General features: G+C 36.6%; 1 protein-coding gene across 1 annotated transcript; it reads right to left on the bottom strand.

Annotated features, from left to right (window-relative positions):
• Positions 1-439: 439 nt before the first annotated feature.
• On the bottom strand, positions 440-8,129 carry C8H1orf146 (chromosome 8 C1orf146 homolog). The gene is made up of 5 exons (XM_062581283.1): positions 8,061-8,129; positions 6,029-6,122; positions 4,696-4,864; positions 1,782-1,860; positions 440-559 (listed from the first exon to the last, which is right to left on the bottom strand). The coding sequence occupies exons 1-5, from the start codon at positions 8,127-8,129 to the stop codon at positions 440-442; spliced, it is 531 nt and encodes a 176-aa protein (XP_062437267.1).
• Positions 8,130-14,144: the final 6,015 nt, after the last annotated feature.

Genomic DNA, 14,144 nt, shown 5'->3' with positions numbered 1-14,144 from the left:
AAAACATTATAGCACAGCAGATGAAACTTTTATTTTAAAAAATACAATGCATAAAGCTTTATAAACATAAATCTTGGTGCATGAGAAAACTATTTTGGAATTACTTTGATAATCCTTATCCTTAATGATGAAAATTTCCTTAAAGATGTATTTTGGGAAATGATTACAAATTTTAAAGTCTGTATGTTCAGAATCAAGCTAAAAATAAGGGTGACTTCTCTATAGTGCAGTTAAACCACAATCTTTTTTCTTAGAATACATATTTGGTATAATTATGCCAGTTTTGCACTGTATAGTTATTTAAATTTTCATTCCAAATGCCTCAGTTGTATATAGTCTTTGAAAATGTAAGAATATATTTTTAAGAGCATTTATATTTTATTTAAAATGTAGCTGTTATATTTAATGAATTAAAAAAAATCAAAAAACAAACACTAAATTAATTACAATGCAGCTGGTACTGCTGAAGCATCTCCCAAACTGGACTCTTTTCTATTATGTAGGCTTTTGTCATTGCCATTTTGTAACGAATATCATCTCTGTATGGCTTGGAAGTTATCTTAGAGGAAAGAAAAATATTATGAGTAGGAGAAAATAACTTTTATCTAAAGGAATATTCAACATCTTATTCTTCAAATAGTACAAATGTAAAGTTTTTTTAGCATAATAACATCAATCATGTTCTCTGAAGCAGATGTTTAAGAATGGTATACACAGGTGATTTGATATATCCCTTTAGCAGCCAGACCAGTGCCAAAACTGACACTGTAAAAAATAATAAAAAGTAATGCAATGGCAATGGATAAATTTGTAGTATGTACTGTCTTCTTCTTATGGCACTCTTGCATCAAAATCTAGTGTATTCACTCAGAACAAATAGAAGAGCAGATTCAAATTTATAGGATCAGCAGTAATTTTGTTAATTTCATTTTAATACTTATTAAGAGGCTAGACCAGAGATATCAATAGATTCCATAAAAAGGTTGAAAAGTAGAATGTTCAACAATGTAATAAGCATTTAACAGCTCTTGCTGCATAACAAATGAGATGGAGTTTATAAACTTTCAAAATGATGAATACTCTAAATAGATAAATGCTTATTATTTTGAGAAGCTCATCTCAGGAGAGGATAAAAAGTAAATTTGTATTTGATTTCTAATATCATTCTGTTCTTTATTTTTTTAGTACATGGGATGCTGCTAGGACTGTTACAGCTAATACCAACTTAGAATTTTCATGGAGAAATGTATAGAGAGCTTTTACAAATATATTCAATGAAAAATATTTATGCATATGAGATACCTTGTAATTACAGATGCAATTGCAATTACAAAAACAGATAAAGAAAAATATGCACCTATATACAAATTGTTAAGCCATGGAAATAATATACTATGTGCATCATTAAAAATCCACAAGTAACTACAGAATTTAGATTGAGGTTTTATTTTAAGAAGCCATTAAATATTTAGAAGTCATTTTGATGTCATGCTGGTTCTGCACTAGTAGATGAAGTGAAGATACCCTAATTTAACAGTGGTGAATAATATTTAAATATCTCATTTGTCTTCCTACGTGATATTGAGAGCTTTAAAGTTACCTTCAACAGTAATTTAAACACTCGGCTAAAGCATCTGAATTGTGTTCCTACCACAATGTATTATATAGATTGTGATGAATATGACACAAATATATTAAGGAAAAATATTTTATAGTTCTTGATTTTTATAGGTTAATATACTTCTGAAGTTCTGAGGATCTAATATCTAGACTAGACTCACCTTAGCTATAGTTAGCATAACCTTAACAGTTTCAGCAGTATTATGAACCGGAATGATGCGTAAATTACTGCCCAGGAATCTGCACATCAAAAAAATTTAAGGTTACTTCTAGAATGTATGTTTAGTTTGTTACGCTGTAAAACTAGAAAAGCATTCCCACGTGATGCAGATGACTCTTCTAACGGTGCTGTCACCGCAAGTACACAGAGGATTGTTTTTCTAGTAGCCCTAGCAGAGATAAAGTTTCTCTAAAATCCCAGATAAACTAGTTGTATAGAAATGAAACAGATGGGTATGCAAACATCACAGACCCTGCAGCTGCTTCTAAAGATAAAAGCAATCTTTGTTACTTCTTAAGCATGCATACATTCAGGGAGAACTAAACACCTAAAAACTCCTCTGATATATTGTTGAAGACTGAGTGTTCTCAAAATGCCAGCAAAAGAAAAGATGTTTTTTGATGGCTTTGGCAGAACACAGGAATGTATCTGAAAAAATGTTCTAAAAATACTTCAAATATTTGACCTGAATCTCTGTAGATACAATCTAGATACAGCAGTCTGTGTATGAATTAAAGTAATTAAACTAATGGGATAATTCTAATAAGAATCTCATTTATAGACTTGGACATTCAAATAGTTTAGCCTAAAATGTGTTCTCTTGCTCTCTCTATAAATATCTGTTATTCATATGTACTTCTGTAGCTGTTATCCTGTTAGTCAAAGCAGTCATGGAAGAGGCAAGCACAAAGCCTCTCTCTTCTTATACCTTAAGTGTGTTGTGACAGTGACAATGTAGTTAGTATTGCTGCCATTTTCTATTGTAGAGCTAAAACACTCTAGAGATTAAATGGCAAGGAATGAAGAATTTTTTATATAATTAAAAATAAAGCAGAGAGGGACCCAGCTGCTCAACTGTGTACTCAGTACACGTTTACCACCTGTTCTTCCCCTCAGCCTGATTGATGACTTGGACTCATTCACATCAACTCCCTTGATACTTGGATACCTGCTGAACTTGGCAGCCTATTCTTCTAATCAGCAAAAATGTAAGCAGTGCCATTCCCTAAGAGTTGGTGGCCAGGATCTCTCTGAGTTGTGCTAAAATCCAGTGTAGAAATAGGTTTGATTTTACCTTTTGATCCCGGTTTTAGGATTAGGAAGATTAACATATGCAACTTTGCCAGTACCAGCTGTTGGCAAAGTAAAGCATGAATGAACTAAGCACAATAAAGACGCAATTCATGTATTGGGGTAAGTACATGTAAAATCTACTTCTGTCAATAGTGCTGTTACCAATTATACCATATCTAAATTTAGTTTGTTTTGTTAATTTTGATCAGTGGACAGAATACTGGCCTTTTTAAGCACATAACTGATCTTCGCTGTAAGGAGTATAAAAATAAATGTGGATTTATTGAGGATATTACTATAATGCTCATTTTCCAGAACTGTGATGATAAAGTTTCTCCTTCCCACCCCATCATATGCACAACCCCACATAAAGTGTTATTGGTGTTGAACAGCAGTCTTTCTTACAATGTTCCTTTTAAGTAAAAAAAAAAAAATCCTTCCCTAATTGCAACAAAACTGTAGATAGGCAGAAAAAAACAGTAATACCGAAAGACCTCTGGAAACTAGCAGGGGCTTTGTTTGTTTTTTTTAACAAATCCAACAAGCGACTTCTACTTTGAGAATGTAGAACAAGTTTCACCCACCCACCAATACAACAACTTATTCGCTGATATACATACAACGGCAAAATAACTAGTAACAAAGCATATGCATTCAAAATACAATTGTGCCTTGTCAGCATCAGTTTGGTATGGCCTGCAATGAAAAAAGTATAATTTTTACTTTAATAAAATTACTGGCTTGGCAAATAGATTTTATTTTCAAAACACTGTATTGTTAGTGAGCAACGTATCCTGGAAATCAAGTGTACAAAGAAATAAATGTAAATTGAGAATTAGCTCCGCCATCAGCTGAATAGCATATTCGTGTTGAATGGTAATATTCAACAAGAATGGTAGCAGATCTTTTAAGACCTCTCATAAAATATATGGAATTTCCACAAATGGGAAATAGGAACTCTGTATTTCATCCCATACACTATGCTACTCATCAGCAATTGGCAGCGTGCCCAGGACTTAACTAAATTGGTGCTAATTTCAGGAAAGTAAAGATCACAGACTATTAAAATAGTCACTTATTTGATGTCAAGAGTGAAAATCAGCTGCAGTTATGCTACTATAAGAAAGTGGCTTTGACTAGAGGAGAAATAAAGAACACAGAATTTGATAATGTTCTCAGCCAGTATGTACTGCAACATAAGAGATTTCAGGCTTCAGTTGAAATCAGACATTGTCTTAATGTACAGTATTACACTTTTGGTAATTGCTGATTACTATTTCAGTTGTTCCAGTTTTTTATATAATAGATGCTGTTCCAAGTAACCAGATGTTAAAAGCTGGCAAAGAATGTGCTTTACAATAAAGCCTTTTTGTATGAAGAAAATGTACTTTTTTTTTTTTTTTTTTAACTTAACATAAAAATATGCTGACAGACCTAAAAGAGTTAAGGAAAATTGCATAATTTTCCAATGTGAGAAAAAAAAGTCTTGAAAAAGAATTCTACTACATAGTCCTAAAGTGTTTGAAAGGAATGTTATTTGCTATCTTTTGAGAAATGTCCCCTTTTGTTGAGTTGACTATGACATGTCAGGTTGATTCACTCACCATTCTTTTTGTTTCATTTGCCATTAATAAGATAGGTCAGTGTGATAAATGTATCCTTTGGTTATTTTTCCATTGCATGAGCAAAATAAAACTCACTTGAATATATGACTGTTGAGTATATATTTCTTCTAATTTCTTCATAACAATAGTAAGTTTGGTTTAGTGTCAAATCCATACCTTCTCTGAATCCTGAACATTATATTCCATTCTTCTGGTCCATGAAGGGCAGCTGACAAAACCAAAAAACTGTTTCGGTGAATGCTTATGAACTTCTGAATTCTGTCTAAAAAATGTTCTTCTCCTGTCCTAAGTAAGTCCTGAGCGTCTGCCAGTATAAATGCAACACCTGCTGAAGAAGAAAATGATTACAGTATACACGTATACTTCATGGCGATACTGAGATGATGTCTTCTTACTACAAATACCCTATCAGGAAGCAGAATTCCTGCTCAAGCATTAGTTTAAAAGGCAATAAAACAAAGCTGTGAATGAATTTACACATCTTGACAGTAACATGCAAGATACTGGGAATAACAATGCTGAAGCAACCGCTATATACGCCTGTCACGAGATTTGGCCAGCAATGATTGGTAAATTTAAGATAAAACTATAAATCATTTGGAGGTTATTTTCACAATATCAAAATAAAAGTGTTCAATCTACTAAAAGTACAGAGAGACATCTGAATGCTTTTGAAGGCAAATGCCTCAGGAACGAGAAACTGCTATCTGCAATGAATTTAGAATTAATCATGTCAATACTGCTTTAAGACATCAGCAATTCCCACCTCTAAATAAGACAAATATGCCTGTAACATCTTAATTCTTAAGCTAACATGTCTACCATGCTATTCATAATTGTTTAAAAACAAAGGTAACAAAGACTAAGTCAAGGTATGCCTCGTTCATCCTTATACTTCAGGAAAAAATCAGATCTATCCTTCTATTTTGGTCTACTTGTCTAAAGCATCTTCTATTCTAGAAAGGAAAGATAGTTATCTTGTATTTGCAGTGTCAGTGATTTACTAATCAAGCCTGATCAACCAAAAAAAAAAAAAAAGTAAAAACCTTTCCTTAACTCCTGCATCACTACCAGGTCTGCAAACTCAATCTGGAAGATGAAAGCCAAGGGTCTTGATTCATTATTGTATTAACAGTCATGAATACTAAAAATCTTGATGACTATCTTACATTTTAGTGGCACCTCAGTGTGTCTGCTCAGCTATAACAAGAAATGACTAAACAGTTCAGCCAATGATCATCAAATCCAAGCAGCTGTGTTACAATGAGTTCCATGACAGTAAGGACCAATGAAAATTTTTTAGCCTCAAAATTTTTAATTCTGCCCTCTGATTTATGTGCAATTATGGCACAACTCCATCCACTAGTGTATGATACTTGAGCAAGGCAGCTTTCTCCAATTCTGTGTACATGGCTACAACACGGCCTGATTTCATACCTCATTAGAGTTTATGAGTTTAAAAATATAAACAAACTTCAAAATACTGTACCAGAAAGAGAGAATATCACAGATCCAATTTCCACTGAATCTGAATATCGAACTCGGTGATGTTGACTCTGTAGAACTGTAGAAATTTCGTGGTTCTAAATAAATATTTAAAAAATTAATACTAAAGAAAAATAAGTTTTACATGTTTTCAGCAAACAAATTGAATAGAAGCATTCATAAAACATTTTCTGAAGGATCATATATAGAACTTTAATACTATTGATTAGAAAATATTTATTCTACTTGCAATACAAAATAGTAAAATGTTAACTTTTTCAGTTAATGAAATTTTGAAATATTCGTATTGGACAATATCAAATAATTGAATCACAATTTTGTATGCATACATTCAGTTTGCCACAGAAAATTCTTGCATAATACATAAAGAAGCTCAAACATTTTACAGTCTATCTTTTTGCAGATGTGCTAAAGGGGGATTTGCAGAAATGAGGAACATACAGTAGTGTGTTTCTATGACTCCAGTTAATTAGACTGCATTCATTTTCATGGATGTCAGCATTTCATTCAGCAGATAGTTCAGAAAAAATGTATTGGGCATGATTTTCATTAAAGCTTTTTGACTGAATGCAATCCATTCAGGAAGACAAGAACATTGTGCTATGCAACATAATCATCTGCAGAGCAGGGTGCATTTGGATATTTTTCAGCCTGCAAAAAGCATTTTTACAGTGTGTTCTACAAAAGTTGCTCAAGCCCATAAATTTTAAAGATTAAACCACTTAATCCTTTTCAAATATGTCTTTTAGCTTACCCATTTAAAATGCAACCAACCTGCAATATAGGGAGGAGAACTGAATCCTGAAGGAGACAGTTACTAGAAATTTCATGTTTCAAATTGGATCTAGAAATGGAACACTCAATGATAACTGCTTATGAGGTGTGACTACAATTTTGGAAAAACTCTGCTTCAAAGTCACTGCTGATATTAAATTATGTAATATACAAATATAAGCAACAACTATAATGAACACATGGCTGCATAGGAAGAAAAAATATAATGCAGAAGAAATCATATTGATACAAAGTAATACCTTTATAAAAAAAAGTCTTGGAACTGTATTGCAGCTATTTCCACATCTTTACTCCCAGGGAGTCTTTACCAATGGCAGTAGCTTTGAGTAGAATTAGGTGTTTAAGAGCAGAGGTATGTTACAGTGGTATAGCTGATGAGGTCACCACAGACACCTCTTAACATACCGAGGATTAAGTTGCTCCTGAAACAGTTCTCAAACTGATAAAATTTACAGGCTGTCATTCTGAGGCAAGCAGGCAAATAAGAAGAGGCTTTACACTGTGATGGTTCAGGAACTGCTTCACCACCATTCACCTATCTGTGCAGTAGAGGTGGGGGGGTAGGTAACCCTGTCAGCCCAGCTAACGCATGCTGTCCTTCCTTGCAAGTCAAAGCCCTCAGCCTCTAAATTCTCTCAGGCTGGCATCAAAATGGCCTCAGCATCAAGAACTAACTCCCAGCTCCTTGACAGCCCCTTTCCCTTTACTGAGGAGCACAGAGAGTCTTGGTGTGATATTAAAGATATAAATATACATTAATATTTGGAAGACTCTCTATTTTTAAACTAAATGGCACACTTACCCAATAATAATCTATCTCACTATATACTAGAAAATAAAATGTTTATGGAGAAATTTAGAAAATAAAAAGAACATCGCTTGCAGAATTATTTTAGTACTCATTGAAAGCAGCATTGGTGCAGTGCAAAAACGATGAGCCAGGGAGACAATTCCTGAAGCACTGTAACTCAGAATAGTGGGTAGTAAGAATACTAAATAGGTAGCCAAATACATGCAGAAATAGCTAAGAGAAAAAACACAAAAAAATACAAAAGAATCAGTGTTATGGTAGAAGTGACTTCAGGGCTATGACTCTGGGTTTTCCTTAATATAGTATAAAATTCATTTATACTGCATTCAATATTTTAATGTATAGAATATAGGAACTGCTTCTTTCAGTGTGTTTAGCAAGACGCTGTTTTTGACAAATAGTACAGTACCTGCAGGGCTGTGCTCATAATAACGGTTGTTACCCATCTTGACTCTTCCTGCCCAGCACTTTCCATCATTTTTACAGGGATTTAATATCTCTGCAAAGAAATCTCTGCTGCTGCATTCTGAAAAACTTAGGAAAAAGAGCAAAAGAAAGATGACAAATACTAGCTGTCAAATAAAGTTGATGAAATGTTTAAGGCAACAGGATCCATTGAAGATTTGATCAAAATCAGCACACTACCCAGTTCTCAAAAACGTGTGTAGGTGCCTACTACCATTGAACTAATATATATAAAACGGCAACTAGGTATCTAAATGCCTGTAAAGGATTCGCATCCAAGAGGTTTCCTCTACAAGCCAACAGGGCAAGAGTGGTGTAGTGAATAAATGACTTCAGGAAAACATTTTGAAAAACTTTTAAATGATTAAGGAACTGCTGTCCCCTCTCAAGCAGCACGTTAGCCACGGTACACCTTTCGCAGTAAGATACTTCTGTGAAGGCTACCCTGGCCCTCCTGCTCAGCCACCAAGCTTTCTGCTGGCGCAGTAGCTCTTTTCTGTATATTTGCATTTTTACTTTTGAAAGTACTGCTCGATATCCATCTCGGCAGCTATTTTCTATTTCAGTAAGGCTCATTTAGTGCATCGGGGGGCACAGAGGCTCTTTGGTGAAGGCAGCTCTCACTGCCGCGGCCCCACCTGGGGCAAAACGCCACGAAATGGCTGGCGGCGGGGTGGAGATCTGGCTCGCGTAAAACCCTTCAACCCTGAGGTTTCCCGAGCTTAACGGGGCCTATCCTCCTCCGAAATGCCTCATCCTTGTCAAACGCACTCAGACGTCACCCCTGGCCGCAGGCGCCTCGCGTGAGGGAAAGCCGCGGCGGCGGTCGGACAGGGACGGCCCCCCGCGCCCTCGGGCCGCTGCTCGTCACCGTCGGTGCCGCCCTCAGCGCTGCGCCGCCGCCTCGCGCGCTCCCCTCAGGGGCTTCCCGCGCCCGGGGCCGCCTCGCGCCCCGCCCGCCCCGGGGCTTCCCGCGCCCCCCTCCAGGGGCTTCCCGCGCCCGGGGCCGCCTCGCGCCCCCCCTCAGGGGCTTCCCGCGCCCGGGCCGCCCCGTCTCCCTCGGGGCCTCGCGGCTCGGCGCTGGTGCGGGGCGCATGGCGGGCCGGGCTCCCGCCGTGGCGTGGGAGGACGATGCCTCCTGCCGCGGTAGCGTCCAAAGCCCTGGCTGACATCAGTGCCCCAGTAAAAATGCTGCAGAAACCCAGTGTTTGCCTGAGAGCCCGCTGCGCGGGAGTATGATTACGTGACATTTTCAGGTGAGAAAAAGGATGGAAAAAGCCAAACTGTGGGAGGACCCCGGCCCGAACAAGTGAGCGACCTAAGCGATAATGATAATTAATTTTCTTTTGCGTAGAGAAAGTCTTCACAGATTGTTTTTAAATGGGCAGCTATTTCTGCAGCCATTTCTGAGAAAGTACTTCAAATATTTTCTGTGATAGAATAAATATAAGAGTTTACACAGTACCAACATTTAGAAGCAAGAAATAGCAATGCTTTTAGAGAAAGGGGAATACCGACAATGTTGGTACTTCCTTTTTCATCGTGTGCGAGAAAACAGCACTGCTTAAAGATTAAAGCAGAGCTGTTGTGCAGAACCTCACTAAAATTAGGAAGAAAAAAAGACCATTAATTTCCAGCTTGTGTCTTTAGCCCAAATATGTGAATCTAGACTCTTGCTTGTATAATGAAAATAGTATTTTTGCTAAAATTCTGAAATTACAGTGAAAGCTTTTCCTTCTCAAATGCTTATTAGAAGATTTAAAAATAGAATGGCCTACTTGTTTATATATAGAAACATTAAAATAACAAATGGTCTAATGTACTCAAGAAGAGAGAATTAGATACCTTAGTGATTTAAAAATGACTTTTTTGCTTCAGGAGAAATGGATGCACACTGGATTGCCTACTTCTGTTGGTCAGATGCACCAGAAAACTTGAATTAACCTTAATTGAAAGGGTGTGGAAAGGCCATACTGCAATGGTAAGTCAAATATTTCTAATGATGATTTTTTTTTATTTCGGTGAGGCATAAATGTAAAAGCCAATTAAAGGAAAGCAACAAATGTAGGAGGTAGCTGGGCTCCAGTGTTCTGGATGGCTGTGACGGGACCAATGGACTATGGGGTTATTTCCTGTAACACAGTGGAGCAACGAGCCTTTTTCCACTGCCCTGACTGCACACAAAAATCAGGGAGTTGAGAACATCAGGAATTCTTTTAAAATACTACTGTAAGGAAGTAAGTTTTGTAATGAGGACTGATGATCCAGAGGGACAGTCTGCTGATGTGAAGTTTGAATTCATGCCTACTATGAATGAATTTGTGTTTCAGGACTAGATGTGTTCCTAGGGTACAGAGTAGGAACTGGTCTGTGGAAGTAATGGTTCTTGATTTGTTATGCTGTAGTGTCTCTGAATTCATGTTTTGCAATATGTCTAATATGTACGTGCATTAACTAAATCACATCAATTCAGACGGGGAGAAAAGAATAGCAGGGAACAGGATGGGGTAAGATGACAGTTTACAGTGCCGTATCTAACAAGTGAGTAGATTTTCCTTCCTTCTGTGTAATATTATAGGAATATATGGTACATAAAAGCAAGAGTAAATTTTACATTGTGAAAATGTTACTAAGAAATTGAAACAGTGGATTTAGGCTTCTGCAAGATGTCTTTTTCCCCAGTAGCCATTTACTGTATAGGAGATAAAATGAAGTTGGAACTTCTCTTGCCCCAGATTTAGAATATCCACTTGAGAGGCATCAGAGCACAATGGATCAACTATTTATTCCAAAGTTTTATGGATTTGGTATTCAGTTTCTGTCACTGTGGATTAATGAAATAAATCACTTGCACTCAATAATGAGGACATAATGAGGAGAAGCATCAAGTTAACAGAAGCTGCTTTTCTTACTTTGTTGATGCCAATTATTATATTTAAACTTGCTTACATATTAAATACAAATGATATTAATTGATCAATATTATTAATCACTAACTAATAACATTAAATATTACTATATCTTAATATATCTTAAGTTCAGGTGGCAGAATGTTATTATGGAAACTTAATGTATTTCTGGCTGCCATTATGTTGGACACAGCTGAAATAAAAATAAGACTATGAGACAGAAATTTCTGAGGGGAATGGGCCTCACTTCCCCCAGTATGAACCACCCTTGCCTTATACTTGTCTAGTCTTACGAAATGGGAGGTGCTGAGTCCCCAGGCTAGGAGCAGCTCAAGGGTGTATTCTAGTAGCAGTCCTAGTATATATATTGCAATCCCATTTGAGGCAGAATCTTACTATATGACTTGGCTTTCTCTTTTCATGAACCCAAACACTAGGCTGAGGTTTGTCTTATGGGACCGACTCAGTCTCCAGCCTATGGACTGCTTGCAAGAGAGTTCTGGTAGTAGCCCTCGCTTTTACAACTTCTAACCCCCGCTTTATTGTGTGTTTTAGTCTTCATGTTTGTGAAGCCCAGCACTAATCTTGACTTTAAGCTTATACTGAGCCTCTAGACCAGAAACTCAGCTGAATGTGTAGTAAGGGGAGAAATCAACCAGCAGCCCTCAGAAACTTTGCCAGCTCCTATTGAGCCTACTCTTGCTGTATGTCCTAATTGGCTCTTTCTTGGAGCTGGAACCCTAACCGTAATCTTAATCCTTCACCTGGACTGAGTTTTACTCAGTAGGGGTGCTGAGATGCCAGGCTAATGATGGCTAAGGGGAGAATCCTAGCAGCAGCCCTAGCTTTACTTCAATAGCCCATTTTGAGCTCCACTTTTGCCGCATGTTTCACTTTCTCAGAACTCCATGGCTTTTCTAGCTGGTAATGATCTAAAAAGGCAGATACGGTGCACTTTCTCTTGTATATGCTGCAGTGCCAAGTTTGTTGCTGATGTGTGTGCCACAAAAGGAAAATAACTCAAAAAAGATTTTACTGAAGTGATAATTAGGAAAGCTGTGGTGGGAATGTTTTCAACTGTCTTCCTTAGGGGAAGATCTGTATCACAGCCCCATATTCATTCTTTCATGATTTGTAAGAATATCTTCCATTTCCTTCCTTACACATTTTACTCAGTTTTGCATTAATAGATGATCAATACAAAAACATAAACTGATGTGCTTATGTTTTAAAATAATAAAACATAACGTTTTGAAAAACAAAAATCAAATTAGGGTAAAGATTTGGAACAAACCTAGAGCAACATGCTTTAATTTATTTGCTTAGAGGTAAAAGGTGATGAAAGCTCGTTTTTTTTTGTTCTTAAGATAGGTGTACTCTGTCATCTGAGCAGTACTAACGTAGTAATTTCTTTCCCTTCCCAGTTCCAAAACTAGTACTTTTATTAAAAAGTTAACTGAGAATGTGCCTGCATTCTTCTACTTGTTATCTAAACTTTTTTATGCAGATCATGTTTTCACTTGAGCCAAAGGAGTAAAAACTAATGTTTGGTATGAACTTTACCTTCACTGAATTTAAATTAAGGTATCACATTTTGGGTGAAGTTTGCATGTTGGAAAAATTAATTGTAGTGAGAAATTTTATCCTTTTATTATTAGGATGCACACTATTAGCATGAAGATTAGTACACTAACTATATAAAAACAAGCAAAAAAGCAAAAATACATATGGAAAAAATCCTGCTATCACATTTGAGCAGTGAATAACTATTTCTACTGATTCCATCTCTGAAATGGATTACTAAAATAACATTTCTTAATGTTTAGAGGCTAAGTGGGCAATTAAAAATGCAGAGTTTTCACTGATGTGCGTGCCTAAAATTGTACATCACGTTTAACCCGTATTCAGGAAACTTTCTAAGGAGATTGAAGCCTGCTAGTAATATCAAGGCTCTCCTCAGAACATGCAATATATTGGGTACAAGCAGTGCAGTTTATGATATCTACAAGAATCTTGCTCGTAGACACACTGCTTGCATATAAAAATATGTATTGTCTTGAGAAGTGCTAAGCTCAGTCTTCATTCAACATACTGAAAAGTGAATGACTGACAAAATCATTATATTAAGCCTCCTGCTCCTCAGAGATACTCATCATTACATCTTTATTAAAACCATACATATATGAGAAACACAAATAGTGTTTTTAAATATATTGACTGACTAGGTTTTATTTTTGGAATGAGACATATTTGCATAATGAGGAAATATAAATTAGGCTCCTATCTAAGTAGAAGGCTATTTAAATAGAACTTGGACTCAAAGACAATAGAATTTTCTGGACTGCATATCCTTTGGGACATTCTTCCCCCTGTAGTCGCACTTTCAAAGAGTGATTTTGAGGGATCCTCTGCTACCTGATACTATGAGCTAGATTCTGCTTCACTACCGTATCTGTGCTCAGTCAGGAAATTCTCTCACATCAAGTCTAGGAGTTATTGTTCTTCTTCCATGCTGAATACTCTTATCACTCCTGGAGTCTTGAGACTACATCTGACCCCGCAACTTTAGGGTTTCATTATGCAGCAGAGGCAGAAGTCTATCACAATTTACAGCTATTAATCCAGCTTTTTATCCTTCAGGGAGATGCACAGAGCATAACCTGCATAAACCTTCTAGAACCTATCTATCTCATTTGCAGTGATTTTGAGATAAAGGTCAATCAAAGCTGACTTGTAAGTCAAGCGATGTTTATAATTCTTTTTTATGGAATAGAAGTTAGACTTATTTTACTGCTTACATTCATCTCTGCTCCGAAGATTTCTGACATTTTGCTAGTCTTAACTTCGTCTTAAACCACATTCATTTTCGATATACCTACAGGGTGCATTTCACATACAGGAGAAGCTGCAAGAGGGAGAATGAATAGTACTATATCCAGCAGCGTATCGAGTAACGCCTGGGAGCAGAGGGGATGCTCGTATTTAGGCTGTAATAGGAAGATCCTGGCATTAAAACTCCTGTATGACGAAAATAATGGTTTAAGCGTTTGGATGAATAGCTGATTTATGACAAGGCAAGATCTCTCAAAAGTAGTGTTTCTTTGTGCTGTCCTGCAGCC

Source organism: Rhea pennata, chromosome 8, assembly GCF_028389875.1.
Source record: "Rhea pennata isolate bPtePen1 chromosome 8, bPtePen1.pri, whole genome shotgun sequence".
Classification (NCBI taxonomy): domain Eukaryota; kingdom Metazoa; phylum Chordata; class Aves; order Rheiformes; family Rheidae; genus Rhea; species Rhea pennata.
This window is presented reverse-complemented; position numbering and strand designations above follow the sequence as displayed.

Coding starts and splice junctions, on each gene's coding strand:
- C8H1orf146 (XM_062581283.1), bottom strand. CDS start 8,129: ATGATGGAAAGTGCTGGGCAGGAAGAGTCAAGATGGGTAACAACCGTT. Junction 6,123..8,060: donor TTATGAGCACAGCCCTGCAG/GTACTGTACTAT, acceptor ATATTTATTTAG/AACCACGAAATTTCTACAGT. Junction 4,865..6,028: donor TGTGATATTCTCTCTTTCTG/GTACAGTATTTT, acceptor CTTCTTCAGCAG/GTGTTGCATTTATACTGGCA.